Source organism: Dipodomys merriami, unplaced genomic scaffold (genome assembly GCF_024711535.1).
Source record: "Dipodomys merriami isolate MVZ:Mamm:240054 unplaced genomic scaffold, mDipMer1.0.p SCAF_7, whole genome shotgun sequence".
Lineage (NCBI taxonomy): Eukaryota > Metazoa > Chordata > Mammalia > Rodentia > Heteromyidae > Dipodomys > Dipodomys merriami.
In genome coordinates, this window is record NW_027206290.1 from 30,939,872 (window position 1) to 30,960,461 (window position 20,590).

A 20,590-nucleotide genomic window follows, 5' to 3' on the forward strand; every position below is an offset into this window, starting at 1 on the left:
ATTGCTTGCGTGTTCCATGAATAATTTAAGATACAAAATGTTGCTGGGCTAAGAGTATAGCTCAGTAGCAGAATACTTGTTTAGCATGTGTGAGGCTCTGAGTGTGTGTGTGTGTGTGTGTGTGTGTGTGTGTGTGTGTGTGTGTGTGTGTAAAATCCTCCTTAATTATTACAGGGGTTATAATTAAAGAGAGACTCTTGGATATTTTGGAGAATAAAACCATATTAATTGTCTTTAATAAACAACAAACAGTATTCTCCCTCCTTCCTTCCTTATTTTAAAAGTTGTCCTCTATGTAGTTTTCATCAAGTAAGGTATTTTGTGACTTTCATTCATCTACATTCACTAATTTGTTAAACATGTAAATGAATACATGTAAATATTTAAAATGTTTATATTTTAATAAGTATAAATTGACATTTTAAAATTATTAATAAAAATTGGAACTTCATTATATAGATAAGGAAATAGTTACAGTTTAATTTTAAATTGATCCTAATGCCTTTCTTTGTGCCCTTTTCACAAATAACATGCTAAGCCTCATAGTGGATCATAGATGCATTAGTTACCAGTTTATTGACTGTCTACATGCATTTTGGAACTCTTGTTCTGAATATCTACACTAGTTCTCTTTAGTAATGTTTTTTATTAAGGGGAAGGGAGGTACGTTCTGAACAAAAGAAAAAGAGGTTTGTTGGATTAATAGCTATGACCTGTCTTTTCATCCTTTAAGTTATTGCTTCCTTTGTTGGACAGGAGAGGAAATAGCACAAATTATATTTGTGTTTCTTACATGCCAACTAGTAGCTAATAGGAAAACTTCATTTCCTCTAGGAAGCTTTATCAGTGTTCTCAAGACTGGGCTTTTCTCCTCCCTTCCTCATCTTACTGCTCTGTTTCTTATTAACCTCTCTAACTACTTAATCTCAAAAACATGATGTGAAGCAAACCCATCTAAAGGTTAGTAATATGTTATCTAGGGCTGTGTACACACTTTGGTAAAGTTACAAAGACAAGGCAGGAAGTGCTGAGCAGCATGTATCAGAGTCAAGGAAGATGATGGTTAAGTTGAGGTCCCCAGCAGCATTGAGATGCAGTGGTAATAGCACTTGGTCTTACACAGGGTAGTGCTAAATAAGTAGTCCTTGTGTCATTCTTTTCACAGGTAAATACAGTATGATTACTGGATTTTCATGTGAGTTGTTAAGAGCACCTTTTTTTCTGGTGGTACTGGGGCTTGAACTCAGGGCCTTGCGCTTAATCAACTAATTCACTTTAGCTGGCACTCTAACCCCTGAGACACACTTCTCAGCTCTGTTAATAGTAGTTTTTAAAGAGCTCAGAATGTCATGGTTTTAAATTATTAGTGTAGATTAATTATGCAAAAAGATTTCATTTTGATACATACATATAATGTACTTTGAATTAAATGTACCCTATCTATATTACTTTTTAAATTTCATGTCTCTATATAATTTTATTGATTTGTCTCTCCTGGGGCTTGAACTCAGGTCCTGGGTGCTGTCCCTGAGCCTCTTTGTTCCCAGGAATAGCACTCTACCACTTGAGCCACAGCTCCACTTCCAGCTTTTTCTGAGTAGTTTATTGGAGATAATATCATGGACTTTTCTGCCCTGAATGGCTTCAGATCTCAGCCTCCTGAGTAGCTAGGATTACAGGCGTGAGCCACCAGTACCTGGCTCATAATTTTGTTTTAAAGTGTAATATGATGCATATTTTTCTACTATGGTTGCTTATAATAGAATATATTACATAAGATTATTGTGCTTTTTTTACATCAGTTTTAAAAATGAAAGTACAGTTCTCTAGCCAGTCTCTTGAAGTCATGTCCTCATTTGGAATCCGCACCATGACAGTTAAGCCCTCTGCTGTTTTCTGCAGCAACTGACCTGCCAGCAATCTGTGGAGTTAGCTGTGTGATTATGTACAGCTCAGGGTTACTTTAGGTTATTCTTGAAAAAGAGGACTTGAAGCAAAGCATCTTGTATTCCTTTTGCAGAAATGTTGCTGAAGTGCTGCTGAAAGGGCCAGAGATGCAAGGATTTGGGACACATTTTGAACCTTTAAGCTGTCTGACATTGACCTCCTTTCATTATTAATAAAGAAGAAGCAGGAGCTTAGGATGTATTAACACCACCTCATTAATATACTAACCGGACAGTGTTCTGCAAACAATTCTGCATTGTAAAGAACTGGAGTGACCCAAAATAAAATTAATATTTTACTCACCTTATAATATGACTCCATGGAGGAAAATTTGATAAGCATGAGGGAAGACCATTCTTTTCATGTTCGTTACAGGTAAGACTATTGCTTTCCTAGTGATGACTTTCAATCTTCATTTATACGTGAATTTGAACAATGTTCAAAATATTCCAGGTACAGTTAGTACCTTCTGTAAGCCAATATTTCTTTCTGTAGTAGTTGTTTTTGTAGGAAAGCAATAGAGAACAACTATGTACTATGGTTTATTAATGTTTTCTGAAAGTTATTGAATAGTTACTTTATATATTTGGTAGCTTTTTATACAATGAAAGTATAAAATGAAATATATTTCAGATCCTTGAGAGTAAAAGATGGATTTTTGTTGTTGAAAGATCTGATTGCTATGTTATAGTTTTAAATGTTAATATTTTATAAAAATGCTTTTTGAATAGATGGTATTAAATAAAATCAGAATTGAATGGATAGGTACTTTCTAAAAATGACAAATTGATAACCATTTTTAGTAATAAAATGTTAATGACATTGTATGTAATAGGAACAAAGCAAGTATATCTGCATTGTCATTATTTAACATTTATTCTGGACATTCTGGTCATTAAACTAAACCATAAAATAAAAGCTGTGTAGAAAGATAATTAAATAATAATGGCCTCTTTATCAAGGCTATTATAAATTAATAAAACATCAGAATTTAGAGCAATAAATTGAATTAAGATGGAAATGGCGCTGTGGCTCAAGTGGTAGAGTGCTCGCCTTGAGCTGAAGAGCTGAGGGACAGCGCCCAGGCCCAGAGTTCAAGCCCCACGAACGACAAAAAAATTGAATTAAGAAATCTTTACAGGTGTTCACTACCAAATCTTTGATGTCTTAATGTAAGGAATTACTCATTTTAGTATGATAATTCCATCTTGATTTTATACACACACACACACTGTATTTATATGTGTGTATGTAAATATATAATTTTTAGAAACAGTGTTATAATATTGCAAGGCTCTTCTCAACTCTTGAACTCAAATGATCCTACTACCTCTGCCTTCTAAGTGCTTTTTGTTTTTCTTTTTTATAAAAGACACCTTCTAGAGATCTATACTTGGTGTTTTATAAAGGAAATCTTCCTGGAATGCACTTCAAATGATCTGTGCTTAAAGGAAAGATAAAACATACATATAGGATCATATGTATTGCTGGTTGCTGGGGCTGAAAGATGGATACATTGTGATCTTTATACTAATTTCTCTGGTTTTTATTTCTCTGGGATCTGTCCTTGCTCATTCTTGTTACTATGATTACTAGAATTTCAGTATTCTAATATAAAAATGAGACTTTCAGTTCAGTTGAACAGAGATAAAATTCTAGTGTTGAGTCCTTTAGTTTTGCTAGATTGTCACTGTTAATATTCTTTCTTGAAGAATAGTTCCAGTAATAATGGAGTGGTAGAGTACTGGATTTAGAGATAATTAATTCCTTTCCTTTAGAATCCCCTATTCTGAGCATTGATTTCCCCTTCTGTAATACTTGTCTCAAATGAGTTATTTTGAGAATTAAATTCAGTGCATGTTAAAATCACTTTTGAAACTAAGTTACTATATAAAATTTAAATCTAGATCATCTTTGTGCTACTTTTCCTTTTACAAAATAAACTAAAACACATCATTTAGTAAGTTGGATTGGATGAGAGTTGATTGGAGGTAGGCCTAGTGATAGAAGTTCTTTACACACTGCAGAAGGTGGAGCTAGGGTTTATTATGAAAGAAGCTTCCACAATGGAGAGGGAAGATGGGGTGAAGCTATCACTTACTTTGAAACAGTGAGTAAACCTTTTGAGAAGGCAGATTTGGACACAATTAGTATTATTAGATTTTTATTTATTATTTTGTCAGTCATGGGGCTGAACTCTGGGCCTGGGCACTATCCCTCAGCTCTTAGCTCAAGGCTAGTACCCTACCACTTGAGCCACAGTGCCACTTCTGGCTTTTTTCTGCTTATGTGAATCGAACCCAGGGCCTCATGCATGCAAGGCAAGCACTCTACCACTGAGCAAACTTCCCAGTTTTCCCGTATTACTAGATCCTTAAAAATATTTATCCCAGGCTTGGAATGTGCTTGCCTACCATGTACAAAGTCCTGGGGTCTATTCCTCAGTACCACATAAACAGAAAAAGCCAGAAATGGCACTGTGGCTCACGTAGTAGAGTGCTAGCCTTGAGCAAAAAGAAGTTCAGGGACTGTACCCAGACCCTAAGTTCAAGCCCAAGGCTTGGCAAAGATAGATAGATAGATAGATAGATAGATAGATAGATAGATAGATAGATAGATAGATAGATAGATAGTCACTAAGGTTTTACCTGTTTTCACTGATGCACTGTGAACACAAGGAACTAAAGTTAAAGAGCTAAAGAAAACACTAAGGGGCTGTGATGTGAAGGTGGCTCAGTGGTAGATGCTTGACTTGCACTCATGAGGCCCTGGGTTTGATTCCTCAGCACCACATAAGCAGAAAAGGCCAGAAGTGGCACTTGGCTCAAGTGGTAGAGTGTTAGCCTTGAGCTGAAGAGCTGAGGGACAGCACCCATGACCAGAGTTCACGCCCCACAACCGACAAAAAAAAAAAACAAAACCACTAAGGTTAAAATCTAGTGGGAAAAATAGTGAAAAGAATGTTTTTGAGAAGCTAAAATAATGGATTAATGCAGAGAAAGAGAAATTATACCTAAAATGTTTGATCTGTTAAGAGCAAAACATGAAAACATTTTGCTGGGCATTGATGACTCTTGCCTGTATGTAATCATAGCTACTAAGAAGACTGATATCTAAGGGTTGTAGTTCAAAACTAGCCATGGAATAAAAGTCTATGAGACTCTTACCTCCAGTTAACCATTCAAAAAGTATAGTGCTAGCCTTGAGCAAAAAAGCTAAGGGATAGTGCCTAGGCCCTGAGTTCAAGCCTCAGGACCCACCTCAAACAAACAAAAATATTTTAGTCAAGGATAGTAATGTTTATCATTATTAAAAATACAATTTACTTGGTTATACAACTAGGTAAGCCACTAGGAAAGATAGAAGAAACTTTGAGGGTGTTTTCTACATCTGGGTATGTTCTTTGTTTTTATCCCTACTCATAAACAAATGAAGTAATTTTATTCTCTCATAGCATCAGAAAAGATATGAAATTGCTTTCTCTGTTACTATTTAATGATCTTCTAAATAGTAAACGAACCTGCCCTATTTTGCAAGTACATGTATTTGACTGAGATGCTGGGAATTTTGCCAGAGTTTTGACTTTTTTTCTAATAAAAACCATAAGATAGCTCAGAATTAACAGTAACCTAAAGACTTTTGGGCTTTATTGCAATCAGTTACCATAAGAATTTTTCTATAGTAGTTTGTCTTAGAAACAATTTTTGTATAGTAGTTTTTCTTTCATGGTCATGGAGGGCCATGTTTAGCCAGCAGGATTCTTGGTTTGCTATCAGATTCTAGTGACAATTATATAAAATGTCTTTTTGCATAAGGGTGCCAGTGTTTTATGCCTATAATCCTAGTTACTCAGGAGGCTGAGATCAAGAGGATCACAGTTTAAGGCCAGTCCAGACATCCATTATGAAATCCCTCCTCAGCCAAGTGCTGGGTAGAGTGGTGCACATGCCCTTCTTCATCCCACCTGTATGGGAGGCTGAGATCAGGAGGATTCCAGTTCCCAGACAGCCCAGTCAAAAACAAATCTCAATGGAAGAATCCAGGTGTAATGGCACAAGTCTGTATAAACTGTTAGGAAGCATAAGGTAGTGAGTAGATTGTGATTCCAGTGTGGGCCTGTCCTAAAAATGAGACCCTGTCTCTAAGCCATGCAAGAAAGGGCTTGGAGGTGTGGCTCAGCAGTAGACCACCTGCCTGGGAAGCAAGGGGCCCTGCATTCAAACTCCAGCACTACCAAAACCAAACAAACAGAAACACCTCTTATCACAGCCTTCAGCCATTGCCTAAATTTTGTTAGATATAAAATTTCAGTGTAACATTACATAAAAAAGTTTAATCCTGGAAGGTCAAATATTTGTGCTGATATTTGAATGGCTTTCTTCAAACAAGTAGATGTTATAAATTTCTAATTTATAAATGTCTTTTATATAAATAGCCAGGTCTGCTTTATTCCTCACTCCCTGCCAGTAACCAGGCATCCTCAAGTTTTGGTGCTATTGGCTGAGCCCGTATAAATCTTTTCCCCCAGTGCCATGTCTGGTGGCATGTAATTGTTGGGGTTTTGTTTCTGTTGTTGGATTAGTTTGGCTTGGTTTTGGTGGTGCTAGCAATTAAGCTTGGCATTACTCTATATTTAATCAGGCACTCTACTACTCTCATGCTCCCAGGGTGCAATTTTTATTTATTTGTTTATCCATCTATTTATTTTTGTGCCAGTATAGGTGCTTGACCTCAGGGTCTGGGCACCCTCCTTTTGCTTTAGCTTTTTTTTTCCTCAAAGTTGGCATTCTACCACTTGAGTCACAGCTCCCTTTCTGGCTTTTTGCTGATTAAAGAGACTTACAGTTTTGTTTTGTTTTTTGCCTCTGCTGGCTTCAAATCATGATTCTCAGATCTCAGCCTCCTGAGTAGCCAGGATTACAGGTATGAACCACTCTGTATCTGTTCTAAACAACAAAAACTGCACCTGTTGGGGCTGGGAAGGTGGCTCAGTGGTAGAGCGCTTGCCTTGCATGCCTGAGGCCCTGGGTTCGCTTCCTCAGTACCACATAAGCAAAAAGAAAAAAAGCCGGAAGTGGCACTGTGGCTCAACTGGTAGAGCACTAGCCTTGAGCTGAAGAGCTGAGGGACAGCGCCCAGGCCCAGAGTTCAGGCCCCACGACCGGACCCAAAAAAAAAAAAAAAAAAAACTATAGCTGGCCAAACTGCCGTGCGGGCATGGGGCTGAACAGTGAGAGTGTTAAAAAGTGTTCCCTAGACATTCTGCTCTTGTGCAGCCAGGATTAAGAACCACTGCTCCATTACAGAGGTCCAAAGCTGATTCTAGAATGTAAGAGTAATTGAGTGCTAGTCCAGAAATTAAAGTTTGCTCATAAGCTGGGCGCTGGTTGGCTCATGCCTGTCTATAATCTACTAGCTTCTCAGGAGGCTGAGATCTGAGGATTGTGGTTTGAAGCCACCCGAGGCAGGAAAGCCGATGAGACTCTTATCTTCAATAAACCACTCAGAAAAAGTTGGATGTGGCACTGTGGCTCAAGTGGTAGAACAAAAAAAAGCCCAGGGCTAGCACCCTGAGTTCAAGGCCCAGGACTGGCAAATAAGAAAAAAGCTTGCTCAGGGGTTAGGAAGGTGGCTCAGTGGTAGAGCGCTTGCCTTGCATGCCTGAGGCCCTGGGTTCGATTCCTTAGCACTACATAAGCAAAAAGAAAAAAGCTGGAAGTGGTGCTGTGGCTCAAGTGGTAGAGCGCTAGCCTTGAGCTGAAGAGCTAAGGGACAGCGCCCAGGCTCAGAGTTCAAGCCCAAGACCGGACCCCTCCCCCCCCCCAAAAAAAGAAAAAAGCTTGCTCAGTTTAATCAGTTTTTAAAGGTTGATATGTATGCTACTGGTGGTGCACAAGTAGTTTTTGCTGTTAAACTTTAATAGTTACATATTTAATTAGAAAATATTGTATATTTTTATTATGGCACATAAACTTGACAGTACTTGAATACTGATTGGGATGAAGGTAGTTTTATAAATGGTTAAAGACAGTGTAGTATGCCACTGGGTAGCTGATATCTGTGATCCTAGCTACTCAGGAGGCTAAGACCTGGAAGTATGCAGTTCAAAGCCAGCCCCGGCAGAAAGGCCTGCAAGACTTAACTCCAATTAACTAGTAAAGTGCTGGACTAAAGGTGTGGCTCAACTGGTAGAGCACCAGCAGTGGGTGAAAAAACTGAATGAGAGGTTGGGGCCCTGAGTTAAAGCCCCAGTTACTGTCGCAAAAACAAAAACAGAAAACAAAAGATGGCATGCCAATTTAAAGATTAGCCAAATCATAAAAATACACTAAGCCAAGTGTCAGTGGCTCACGCCTCTTCTCAAGCTACTCAGATCTGAACCTCGCAGTTCAGAGCCAGCCCAGGCAGGAATGTCTATGAGACTTTTATCTCCAATAACCCACTCAGATAAAGCCAGAAGTGATGCTGTGGCTCAAGTGTTAGAGCGCCAGTCTTAAACAGAAGAAGCTCAGAGTTCAGCTCCCAGGACTGGCAAATAACAAGCAAAAAAACATTAAGCAAGCCAGGCACCAGTGGCTCACACTTGTAATCTACTCACCAAGCAGGAAAGTCTGTGAGACGCTTATCTCCAATTAACCACCCAAAAAGCCAGAAGTAGAGCTGTGACTCAAGTGGTAGAGAGTTATCCTTGAGCAAAAAAAGCTCAGAGACAGCACCCAGGCCCTGCGTTCAAGTCCAGGTCCGTCACACACAAACAAAAATTAAGCAAATAGGTAGTACATAGACATGGTAGAGCTGTGCAGAGACTGAAGAAACACACAGTGCCTTGGTGAAAGGCACCTTTTAAAGTTTAGGATTAGAATTGAAGTATCAGTTCAGTGGTTTTACATTGACTTTTTTTTTTTTTTTCAATTCAAGATAGATTTTGAGAATTAGAATTTCCAGAATCTTTTTTTCCCCCCAATCCTGGGGCTTGTACTCAGCCTGGGCACTGTCCCGAGCTTCTTTTGCTCAAGACTAGCACTCTACCACTTGAGCCACAGAGCTACTTCTGGCTTTTTCTGTCTGGTATTTGGAGATAAAAGTCTCACAGACTTTTCTGTTCAGTCTGGCTTCAAACTGTGATCCTCAGATCTCAGCCTCCTGAGTAGCTAGGATTACAGGCGTGAGCCACCAAATACTGGCTTCCCAGAATCTTTAGGTTGCTGCATTCTAACAAAGTTTCTTGGCAGTAGTTTTCTGTAAAGTGTGCTTTCTGAATCAAGATGTTTATTAGTCTATACATTATTCTGTGTGATTAGAAAAGGAAGGGGAGAGAATGTGTATAGTGTGTGAGAGACAAAGAGAGGTAGCTGGGCGCTGGTGGCTCATGCCTGTAAGCCACTAAGGAGGCTGAGATCTGATCGCAGTTCAAAGCCAGCCTGGGCAGGAAAGTCACCTCCAGTTAACCACCAGAAAACCGGAAGTAGCACTGTGGCTCAAGTGAGTAGAGCACTAGCCTTGAGCTGAAAACTGAGCGACAGTGTCCAGGCCCAGAGTTCAAGCCCCAAGAATGACTCCCCCTCCAAAAAAAATTTTAAAAAACGAGAGAGAAGTGAGAGGTGGATGTTTGGATAGTGGGGCGGGGATGGAGAATTTAATAGGTTACCTATGTAGAGATTGTATTAACCACAGGACCTGGCTTCTCAGGCACTCTCGGAAGCCCTTAGGTCTGCCATAACTCGGTAGTTTAGGAAACATTGCTTCAGGTTCTCTCCCTAGTCTAAACTGAGTTGCTCTACATGGACCCAAGAAAATGAGGTCCACGTGTAGCTCTTCTAGAAAACAGATTTCAGACACTGTCAGAGATTTTAAGATGCACATTAGCTTTTAACTACAAATAACTTCTTTATCAATAATGTATACAGCCTTCAATAATGTTTATAGCCTTCTATTAGAGAGGCATTGGTCTGAACACAGTAGCCACAAAGTCCACGTTTAAATTAAATATCAGACACTGATGCACTGTAGTTATAATATTGTAAATGTGTGTCCTATATAATTTTGTAGAATGGAAGCTTCTTGCCTAGAGCTGGCCTTGGAAGGGGAGCGTCTGTGTAAATCAGGAGACTGCCGTGCCGGTGTGTCCTTTTTTGAAGCTGCAGTTCAAGTTGGAACTGAAGACCTAAAAACACTTAGCGCTATTTACAGCCAGCTAGGCAATGCTTATTTCTATTTGCATGATTATGCCAAAGCATTAGAATACCACCACCATGATTTAACCCTTGCAAGGTAATTGAAGCTTTTTAATATTCTTTTTCCCTAAACTAACTGTTACTTAAATCCATTTAATTATATAAAAAATAACCCAATACACTTAATGAGTTCTAATTTAGTACTGCTTTGAAAAACTAATCTTTCTGCTAAACACAGAGTTTAATTGAAAAGTAGTGAAATGCCCTAGAGTTTAATTAAATGCATGAACATTAATTTAACGACAGAATATTAAGTTTCAAAGTTTTATTTAAAGTTTGAAGGCAGATGAGTCTTTGTATTTTAAGTATGTCCTCTAACCATATTCTGGCTGCTTTATATTTTAATGCCATTTATAGTGTTAACGTCATTTGCTTCTCTCCCACCCCCACCCCAGGACTATTGGAGACCAGTTGGGGGAAGCCAAAGCTAGTGGGAATCTGGGAAACACCTTAAAAGTTCTTGGGAATTTTGATGAAGCTATAGTTTGCTGTCAGCGACATCTAGATATTTCCAGAGGGCTTAATGACAAGGTAATAAAGAAGGCTCAGTGCCAAATGATTTTGTTGCCGTTGCCTTTTAATACTGTATATTCTTTAGTTTAAAGAAGAATATGTTCATAGACTAATAGAAAATAAAAAGAAAAAATTTAGTTAAGATAGAGAAAAATCAAAGACCTTCTTTCATCAGTAATCATTTGTTCGGTTCTGTATGGCCACTGACGAAATTTCTTCCTGATAATGTGAAGAATATTATAAATACACATGCAAAGCAGTATAAATACTTGGCTTTTCTGATTTCAAAATGTAAACTTGTGATTTTTATCTAGGTAGGAGAAGCAAGAGCACTTTACAATCTTGGAAATGTGTATCATGCCAAAGGGAAAAGTTTTGGCTACCCTGGTCCCCAAGATGTAGGAGAATTTCCAGAAGAAGTGAGAAATGCTCTTCAGGCAGCAGTGGATTTTTATGAGTGAGTAGAGCTGAGGCAGCCCCGCCAGCCCACCTACACCATGGCTGCATTCTGTATTCTTTACCAGTACTAAGTTTTTAAGTTTCGCAAAGGTTTTAAAAAATGACGAATTAACAAGGACTTAAGGGTATGGTTCAAGTGGTTGAGCACTAGCCTTGCAAGTACAAGGCCCCGAGTTTCTATATGGACTAATAAAGTCAAATCAGTTGCTTACATGTTACAGCGTTGTATTGATAGTTAATCTGCGGCTTTCATTTAAGCTGCAGACCACTGCCCCTTAGTGGCATAAACAGGAATATCAGGGCATAGGCAAATTTCTTCCACGTAAATTTAGTCTTTTGCTAATAGAGTTTCATAAAGCTCAGTCACAGGGGGTTCAGGATTAACTGTCTTTGACTCTGAGAGAGACCTACATGAATATCTCTATAAAGGTACATCTGTGATGTACCTTTAAAACATTGCACATTATGGCCATAAACTTTATTTTTTTGATTAAAAGAATTAGATTAGGGCTAGGGGCTGGGAAGGTGGCTCAGTGGTAGAGCGCTTGCCTTGCAAGCCTGAGGCCCTGAGTTCCATTCCTCAGCACCACATAAGCAAAAAGAAAAAAGCCGGAAGTGGCACTGTGGCTCAACTGGTAGAGCGCTAGCCTTGAGCTGAAGAGCTGAGGGACCCGCGCCCAGGCCCAGAGTGAGTTCAGGCCCTACGACTGGACCCCCCCCCCCAAAAAAAAAAAAAAGAGAATTAGATTAGGGCTAAAGATGTGACCCAGTGGTAGAATACTTGCCTAGCATGAGCAAGGTACTATGTGGGTTTAATACATAGTGCAAGGAAAAAAGAAATAGATCTCAACTAAATAAGAACACTTTCTAAACATCTCCATTAATTTACTGCTTTTTGTTACCACTTAGGGAGAACCTATCATTAGTAACAGCTTTGGGTGACCGAGCAGCGCAGGGGCGAGCCTTTGGAAATCTTGGCAACACACATTACCTCCTTGGCAACTTCAGGGACGCAGTCATAGCTCACGAGCAGGTACACGGAGCCCGTGGAGCCAGAACAGTTTTTTTCTTCAAAGTTTCCTTTATTTGTATGATTGCTGTATCTAAAAATTTTCTGTTTCAGCGTCTGCTTATTGCAAAAGAATTTGGAGATAAGGCTGCTGAAAGAAGAGCATACAGCAACCTTGGAAATGCATATATATTTCTTGGTGAATTTGAAACTGCTTCTGAATACTACAAGTTAGTCCGTTATGTCTATAGATAAATGTGAAATAAGTAACTATGCACTCCTATTGCAGGTTGGGGTTTAAAACTTACGTTTTGTTAGTTTGTGTAGTTGGTTGTCTGGGCAGGACCCTGATTTTCTAAGAAGTTCATCATCTGTAACAGAAGATTTAAATACCTTAATTTGCGGATATGTATTGTGATCAAATGAAAGAATGAGTTAAGAACTAAGTGGATGCTAGCTATTTGACTGAAGAAACATGAGTACAAAGTAATGAAGCTTTTCCTCCCACAAGGCAGCTAGAACTGAGATTTGCATATATTCTAAAAATTTTAGGAATATTTGGAACTCACCTTTGTAATTATTTTTAGGCCCACACAAGATGACTAATGACTAACATAATAGATCCGTATTCTTCAGGATACAGAGCAGCAGCTTAGCAAACCTACATTAGTAACTGAATTTTGTTTCATTTATAAATCAACTGTACAATCAGAGCAGCAGAGTATCAGGAAGAATTGTGTCTCAGGATCTTAAAGGCAGTTCCAGAGGTCTCAGAAATGCTTGTGAGGACAAATAGCATTAGAATAAGAGAGGTGATAGCTTTGAAGGTATCATTAAATATGTAGTTTTGTGTGATAAGATCTATTACATTAACATAACAACTTTTCTCAGTGATAAGTAATACGAAGTAATTATATTGTTTGGCAGAAATTATGGAAAAGGGTCAGTTAAGTTATTGGATCCAAAGACATTCATAAGTTATAGCTAAAACTAAAACTGATCACTATATGAGAATTAATTTTTTTTCTAGAAAGACACTATTATTGGCTCGACAGCTTAAAGACAGAGCTGTGGAAGCACAGTCTTGTTACAGCCTTGGAAACACATATACCTTACTGCAGGACTATGAGAAGGCCATTGATTATCATCTGAAGCACTTAGCAATTGCTCAGGAGCTAAAAGATAGGTAAGTTCTACATTTTTACTATATAGTAAAGGTAAAATATAGATGCAGTAGTGAATCTCTAAATTTTTTCCTTTATTTTTCTTCCATTTTAAGGACTTTTTTGCTAATATTGTCTGCATATTGGTAGAGGATGAGTTTGAACCAAGATCAGTGACTAGGTCACAAACTCAGCTGCCTCCTCAAAGGTCTCCTGCCTAGTCCAGGGTAGGAATTGTGACTTTTAGACCATACCCGTCAAGGGTGGCTGCTCCCTAGCTCCAGCTAATTGTGACCAGCTATATGCAGATCTTTTTGTTTTATTTTCTTTAAGAAAAGCTAGAAGGGGCTGGGAAGTTGGCTCAGTGGTAGAGCACTTGCCTTGCATGCCTGAGGCCCTGGGTTCGATTCCTCAGCACCACATAAGCAAAAAGAAAAAAGCCGGAAGTGGTGCTGTGGCTCAAGTGGTAGGGCACGAGCCTTGAGCTGAAGAGCTGAGGAACAGTGCTCAGGCCCAGAGTTCAGGCCCCACAACCGGACCAAAAAAGAAAAAAGAAAAGCTAGAAGTCTTAGGTATGAAATTTGATTTTGAAGTGTTAACAAAATCAGTTCTGATTTTGGTTTTCTATATATAAAAAACCCAACATCCGTGCTGGCCTTTGGTCTCTGACTTTTGCTTTAGAGAACAAGAGAATTGTTCAGGTCTTTAGAAAGAACTTTTTAGTCTGTACTTGTTCAGAATGAAGTACGCCTCCTCAAAGTAGTGGCATTCTTTCCCTGGGTTTAAACACATACCAAGTGGTTACTTGATGAAGCTGCTAGGAGAAAGATAATGTGGTAGTTGAAATAGACCTATCCCTAAGATTTTACTGTTTTTATAATGTGTTGCATATTAAAAAGAATACATTTGATCTGAATTTAGTATTCTCATATCTCTTTCTACTAGTAATAAGCACTTTATCTGAAAGATAAATCCAAAATATAGTTTATACATTTAATGACTGCTACATTGTTTTTATGCTACACACAGACCTCTTTTCAGATAACTGCATGTTAGCTTTGAACTATGTTTTAGAATTGGTGAAGGAAGAGCATGTTGGAGCTTAGGAAATGCATACACAGCTCTAGGAAATCATGACCAAGCGATGCACTTTGCTGAAAAGCACTTGGAAATTTCGAGAGAGGTAAGAAACAGAAAATTTCACTATCTGTGCTATTGTAATTTACCATAGTGGCTAGGGGAGAGGAATACTGTAATTTCTCCAGATTGTTCAATATAACTGAATAGTAAGTTTGATTATATATTATGCTCTTGGCACCCATGAAATGCTTTTTATACAGAGCCAAACGTATGCTTGTGTTGCCTTCATGTACACAGACAGAAAGGTAAGACCAGAGAATGGAAAGACATTACTAAAGTATGCCTCCACCAGCCTCTGTATAGAGAGGTAGCCTGGCGTTCACAGAACTAAGACTGCTTCCTCTTACACTTCAGCCACTTGCTGGCTGGATATTTGAACTTGAAAACCTTTCCCTTTTTCCCTTTTTTTTTCCTTTTGGAGTATTGGGGATTGTGTTCATGGCTTCCAGCATGCTAGGCAAGCACTCCCCCACTTGAGCCACATCTCCAGCCCTTGGAAACATTTTTTGAGCCTCATTTCTTATGTAAAATGAGAGTAATCTGTGCCTTGAAAATTTTTACTGTAATTAGAGGTTTTATGTTCCTAGCATATAATGTCCAGTCTTGTTAGTTTAGTAAATGTTAACTTTTATAGTATAGGAATAAAAATTTTAGGGAAATTTTGTTCATATGCACAAAACTCATCACACGAATATGTCAGGATAACTACATTGCTTATTTTATATCCCAGAGAATAAAAGCAGTCTAATATTTAGAGAACCAAAAAATTGATTGAATATAACTATCTAGGCTATTGTAATATTTTAGAAACTACTATTTTTTTCTGCTTTTAAAAATCTTTGGTGATAGTGGGTGGCTTCAACTTTCACCCAGGTAAAAAAAATCAACAGAAAAACTGTAAAGTTAAATTACAATGTACAAAACAAAACAACAACAACAACAAAAAACAGGGCTGGGAAGGTGGCTTAGTTAGTGGCAGAGTGCTTGCCTAGCATGTATGGAGCCCTGGGTTTAATTCCTCAGTACCACATAAACACAAAAAGCCAGAAGTAGTGCTGTGGTTCAAGTGGTAGAGCACTAGCCTTGAACACAAAGAGGTCCAGCACCTAGTCCCTGAGTTCAAGCCCCAAGACTGGTAAAAAAACCAAAAAACAAAAATACCCAGACTTGTATTTTATGGTGCTTGAGATTGAACTCAGGGCCTCATGCTTGCTAGTTAAGTACTGCTCCCATACAAAAAAATAAAAATAAATAAAAACAAGCTTTGTTAAGGAAATAACCCATCTCATACATTCATAGTTTTATAACTTTAATATACTTATTTTCATTTCTCTATTTTCTTCCAGTTTGGGGATAACAGCATTTTCACTTAATCTTTACCCTTAAATACAGTCTAAATATAATATAAATACTTGTGGTTGTAGGTTGGTGATAAGAGTGGTGAGCTAACTGCTCGACTGAATCTCTCGGATCTTCAGATGGTTCTTGGCCTGAGCTACAGTACAAATAATTCTATAATTTCTGAAAATATTGAGGTTGATAACAGCTTACATGGTAAGTAACTGGTCTTTTACATTTCTTCTCAATTTCTTTAATCTCGAGATTTACATTGAAATTATCATACTTTTTTCCCATAGTCAGAGATTATCAAACAGAATGTATAATATAGACCACAATGAAGGTAGTTTATGGAAAAATCCATAAGATGGGCAAATGTATTGATAGGATGTAGAGTAATGGGAAACATGTGTGTGGTGTGGGCAAGACAGAACTGGTATCCTCTGAAGAACCAGCGTCTGGCAGCATTCTGGCAAAGTTAAATACATGCCATCTGTATAACCTGCACTTCCCCAGTGGTATACACCTGGTATTAAAATTAGGAGAAAATCCTTATTCATGTACACCAAAAGGAATTTCCAGGAATTACTGTGACATTCTTTGCTATAGCAAAAATAAAAATTAGAAGCAGTCTGAATATGTCACAGGTAAAATGGATAACTTAAACAGTGACACAAATGAATTAAGCTACAAGGGTCCAGTTGGATGAATCGCACACACACAGTTCCTCAGAGAAAGCAAGTTGCAAAATACAATTTGACATCACCTATTTTAAAGCATTGCAAATAATGCTGTTTTGCTTATATATTAAAGTACAGGGATCAGGGCTGAAATTATAACTCAGTTGAAACTCTGTAGTGTGTACTAGGCCAAGGTTCCATTGTCAGCATTTAAAAATAGAAGTGCAGGGAATAAGAGTGAATTTATAAGAGCAATTACAAAAGGGAGATCTGTATTGTTTTATTTTTAAGTTAAATGTTAAATATCAGGGTGTGTGTGTGTGTGTGTGTGTGTGTGTGTGTGTCTGAAATTATAACTCAGTAGAAACTCTGTAGTGTGTACCAGGCCAAGGTTCCATTGTCAGCATTGAAAAATAGAAGTGCAGGGAATAAGAGTGAATTTATAAGAGCAATTACAAAAGGGAGAAAGGGAGATCTGTATTGTTTTAAGTTAAATGTTAAATATCAGGGTGTGTGTGTGTGTGTGTGTGTGTGTGTGTGTGTGTGTGTGTGTGTGTGTGTGTGTGTGTGTGTGTGTGTGTGTGTGTGTGTGTGTGTGTGTGTGTGTGTGTGTGTGTGTGTGTGTGTGTGTGTGTGTGTGTGTGTGTGTGTGTGAAATTATAACTCAGTAGAAACTCTGTAGTGTGTACCAGGCCAAGGTTCCATTGTCAGCACTGAAAACTAGAAGTGCAGGGAATAAAAGTGAATTTATAAGAGCAATTACAAAAGGGAGATCTGTATTGTTTTATTTTTAAGTTAAATGTTAAATATCAGGGTGTGTGTGTGTGTGTGTGTGTGTGTGTGTGTGTCTGAAATTATAACTCAGTAGAAACTCTGTAGTGTGTACCAGTGTGTGTGTGTGTGTGTGTGTGTGTGTGTGTCTGAAATTATAACTCAGTAGAAACTCTGTAGTGTGTACCAGTGTGTGTGTGTGTGTGTGTGTGTGTGTGTGTGTCTGAAATTATAACTCAGTAGAAACTCTGTAGTGTGTACCAGGCCAAGGTTCCATTGTCAGCATTGAAAAATAGAAGTGCAGGGAATAAGAGTGAATTTATAAGAGCAATTACAAAAGGGAGATCTGTATTGTTTTATTAAGTTAAGTGTTAAATATCAGGGTGTGTGTGTGTGTGTGTGTCTATGTCTATGTCTCATGGTTGTGTGTGTGTGTGTGCCAGTCCTGTCCCTGACCTTCTTTTGTTCAAGGCAAGCACTCTACCGCTGAATTGTCTCACAGACTTTCCTGCCCAGGCTGGCTTTTCTCCCACAATCCTCAGATCTTAGCCTTCTGAATAGCTAGAATTATAGATGTGAGCCACTGGTGGTACCCTTTTCTACACTGTGTCTTTTAAAATACCACTTAGTTTTTAAGATTGAATAGTTTTAGGAATTCTTTGTAATTAATGTATAATAACTTTATTTTGAATGTGTTTGAAAAAGCTTTTTTATTCAACTTTTTTCTTAAATAGCAATAAACCCATCATCTATAATAATATCTGAAAATGGAAAAGTATAACTTAGAAAGGAGTAATGGTATAGTACTAGGAATTTTATTTTTGTTCTTTTCATAAAATTGAAGGCTTTAAGCTTTTTTTTCCCTTAACCACTCTAATTTGGGGGGGGGGGAGGTCTACATAGTATAAAACCAGTTATTATAACTGCCATTTCTAAATTAAGGGGTAATGTTAGTAACCTGTGGTTAGTTTCCAATCCAAATGTAACTTCCTTACATCAAAGTATGTTAGAGGTAATGTGTATTTTTATGTAGTTGGTGTGGAAAATAGTTAGTCTCCAAAAAAATAGTATGTTGGAACACATTTCCTTCTTTCATAAGAGGCTGTGAATCAGACTTTAGAATGGAGTAACATAGAGATGCTGGATGTGCTCTTAAGAGGCTCCCTGGTTTATCTGAATTGATTTTTTTTTTTTTTTTTTACAAAGGTGCACGCCCCAAGCTGGGACGGCGACACAGCATGGAAAATATGGAACTTATGAAATTAACCCCAGAAAAGGTGGGCTTTTTGTTTTAAATTTCATGAACTATTACAAGATTTTAGTAGCTGTTGATTCAAATGAAGTATTTAAGTCTATTCCTACTTGGTTACCACTATAACATTTGCCTTTAAGAAGAATCAGGAAAAGTATAGTGTGAAAGTGCACACAGCATGCTGCTGAGGAAAAGGTGTATGTGCATAGAGGCCTACGTGGGTTTCCTTTGTAGATTCATAAGCCATTTCAGAAAACTACTCAACAAACTTGCTTTTGCAAAGAGGGATGGATATCTGGATTATGCTATACTTTATTTACTAGATTGAATTGTTTGAATAGTTCACCATGTAAATGTACTGCTTTAAAAAAATCAAAAGATCACATAGAAGAATCAAAAAAGATAGAAGGAATCCAATGACACTGGTAATTTTGACAAGATAAATGAAGCTTATGATGTAGGAGAGAGTAGTTCCGTTTTTTTGTTTTGTTTTGTTTTTTGTTGGTCATGGGGCTTGAACTCTGGGCCTGAGCTCTTTAGCTCAAGGCAAGCCCTCTACCACTTGAGCCACAGCACCACTTCCTTAAGAAGCATTTTTAAGCTGACAAAAGTACTTTGTACTAAAAATGCATCCTTCCCAGACTGCTTTTTTTTTTGGGGGGGGGGAAGTAGGTAACAAAAGAGACTTATTTGAGAGCAAATCAAAGCTACTTTCTTCTATTGCCATTTAAGTTCATTTTACATTATTGTTTTACATATATTTATTTTTGTGGGTACCAGAGTTTGAACTGAGGGCTTGAAGCTTATTTGTTTAATAAGCTGACAATCTACCACTTTAGCCATCCTCCAGCCCTACTGGTTGTTTTGGAAATGGAGTTAACTTTTTTGCCTAAACTGGCCTCGAACCTCTATCTCCAGATCTCAGTCTCCTGAGTAGCTGGGATTATAGCCAGGCTGGCACCTGGCTTAGCTGCACTTTTTTCTTTTTGGAGGGGTCCGGTCGTGGGGCCTGAACTCTGGGCCTGGGCGCTGTCCCTCAGCTCTTCAGCTCAAGGCTAGCGCTCTACCACTTGAGCCACAATGCCACTTCCGGCTTTTTTTCGTTTTTGCTTATGTGGTGCTGAGGGCCTCAGGCATGCAAGGCAAGTGCTCTACCACTGAGCCAACTTCCCAGCCCTTCTGAGGTCTTTAAAAACCACCATTTGGGGATGGGGGTAACACTGGAAACTAGAAAGTATTACAATTTTAATCTAACAGGAAAATACACATAAAGATTTATATGAAAGCAAAAAAATAAATTCAAAATAGGTGGCTTAGGGACAAGCTAGAAATCTAATATTAAAACATGGTTGACAAAAAAATTAAAAGCCATCATTTTAATATATCAATGAGAAATCCACACTATAGGTTTTAAGATATAAGCTCTTGAAAATAGTGAAATACGCCAAAAAAAATGTATTAAGAGATCTAGAATTCTGTTCACATCCCAATAGGCAATGCGTAAACATGTCAGGTTAATATTTTATGAAGCCAGAAAGATTTGGGTTATTTTTAATTTTGTAGGTACAGAACTGGAACAGCGAGATTCTTGCTAAACAAAAACCTCTTATTGCCAAACCTTCTGCAAAGCTACTCTTTGTCAACAGACTGAAGGGGAAAAAGTATAAAACCAGTTCATCCACTAAAGTTCTCCAAGATTCCAGTAATTCTGTTGACCATCGAATTCTGAATTCTCAAAGGGTATGTTTATGTGTTTCAGTATTGAAAAGTTTTTAGACCAAATGTTTTATCATTTTAATTAGACACCTAGTTATATCTCTGCTATTCAAAATTGTCCGTATTTCTTTATATTTTCTTTCCTTTTCTTGCCAGTCCTGGGGCAAACTCAGGGCCTGGGTACTGTGCCTGAGCCTCTTTGTGCTGTAGGCTAGCATTCTGTCACTTGAGTCACAGTGCCACTTCCAGCTTTTTCTGAATAGTTTATTGGAGATAAGAGTCTCACAGACTTTCCTGCTCTGGCTAGCTTTGAATTATGATCCTCAGATCTTAGCTTCCTGAGTAGCTAGGATTACAGAGCCTGGCAT

The 20,590-nt window shown here is 38.1% G+C and overlaps 1 protein-coding gene across 4 annotated transcripts in view; it reads left to right on the plus strand.

The window, feature by feature from the left end:
• Gpsm2 (G protein signaling modulator 2) overlaps positions 1-20,590 on the plus strand; it is a 38,685-nt gene that overhangs the window by 10,285 nt on the left and 7,810 nt on the right. For 2 of the 4 annotated variants that reach the window (XM_070006172.1, XM_070006174.1), the window contains exons 2-12: positions 2,021-2,322; positions 9,997-10,218; positions 10,577-10,712; positions 11,009-11,151; positions 12,063-12,186; positions 12,277-12,392; positions 13,193-13,348; positions 14,400-14,508; positions 15,890-16,019; positions 18,461-18,531; positions 20,070-20,246. In XM_070006172.1, the coding sequence (XP_069862273.1) occupies positions 2,267-2,322; positions 9,997-10,218; positions 10,577-10,712; positions 11,009-11,151; positions 12,063-12,186; positions 12,277-12,392; positions 13,193-13,348; positions 14,400-14,508; positions 15,890-16,019; positions 18,461-18,531; positions 20,070-20,246 (1,440 nt within the window). In that variant the 5' untranslated portion in view covers positions 2,021-2,266. The remainder of the gene's footprint in view (positions 1-2,020; positions 2,323-9,996; positions 10,219-10,576; positions 10,713-11,008; positions 11,152-12,062; positions 12,187-12,276; positions 12,393-13,192; positions 13,349-14,399; positions 14,509-15,889; positions 16,020-18,460; positions 18,532-20,069; positions 20,247-20,590) is intronic. The other 2 variants (XM_070006175.1, XM_070006176.1) reach the window with 1 other exon arrangement.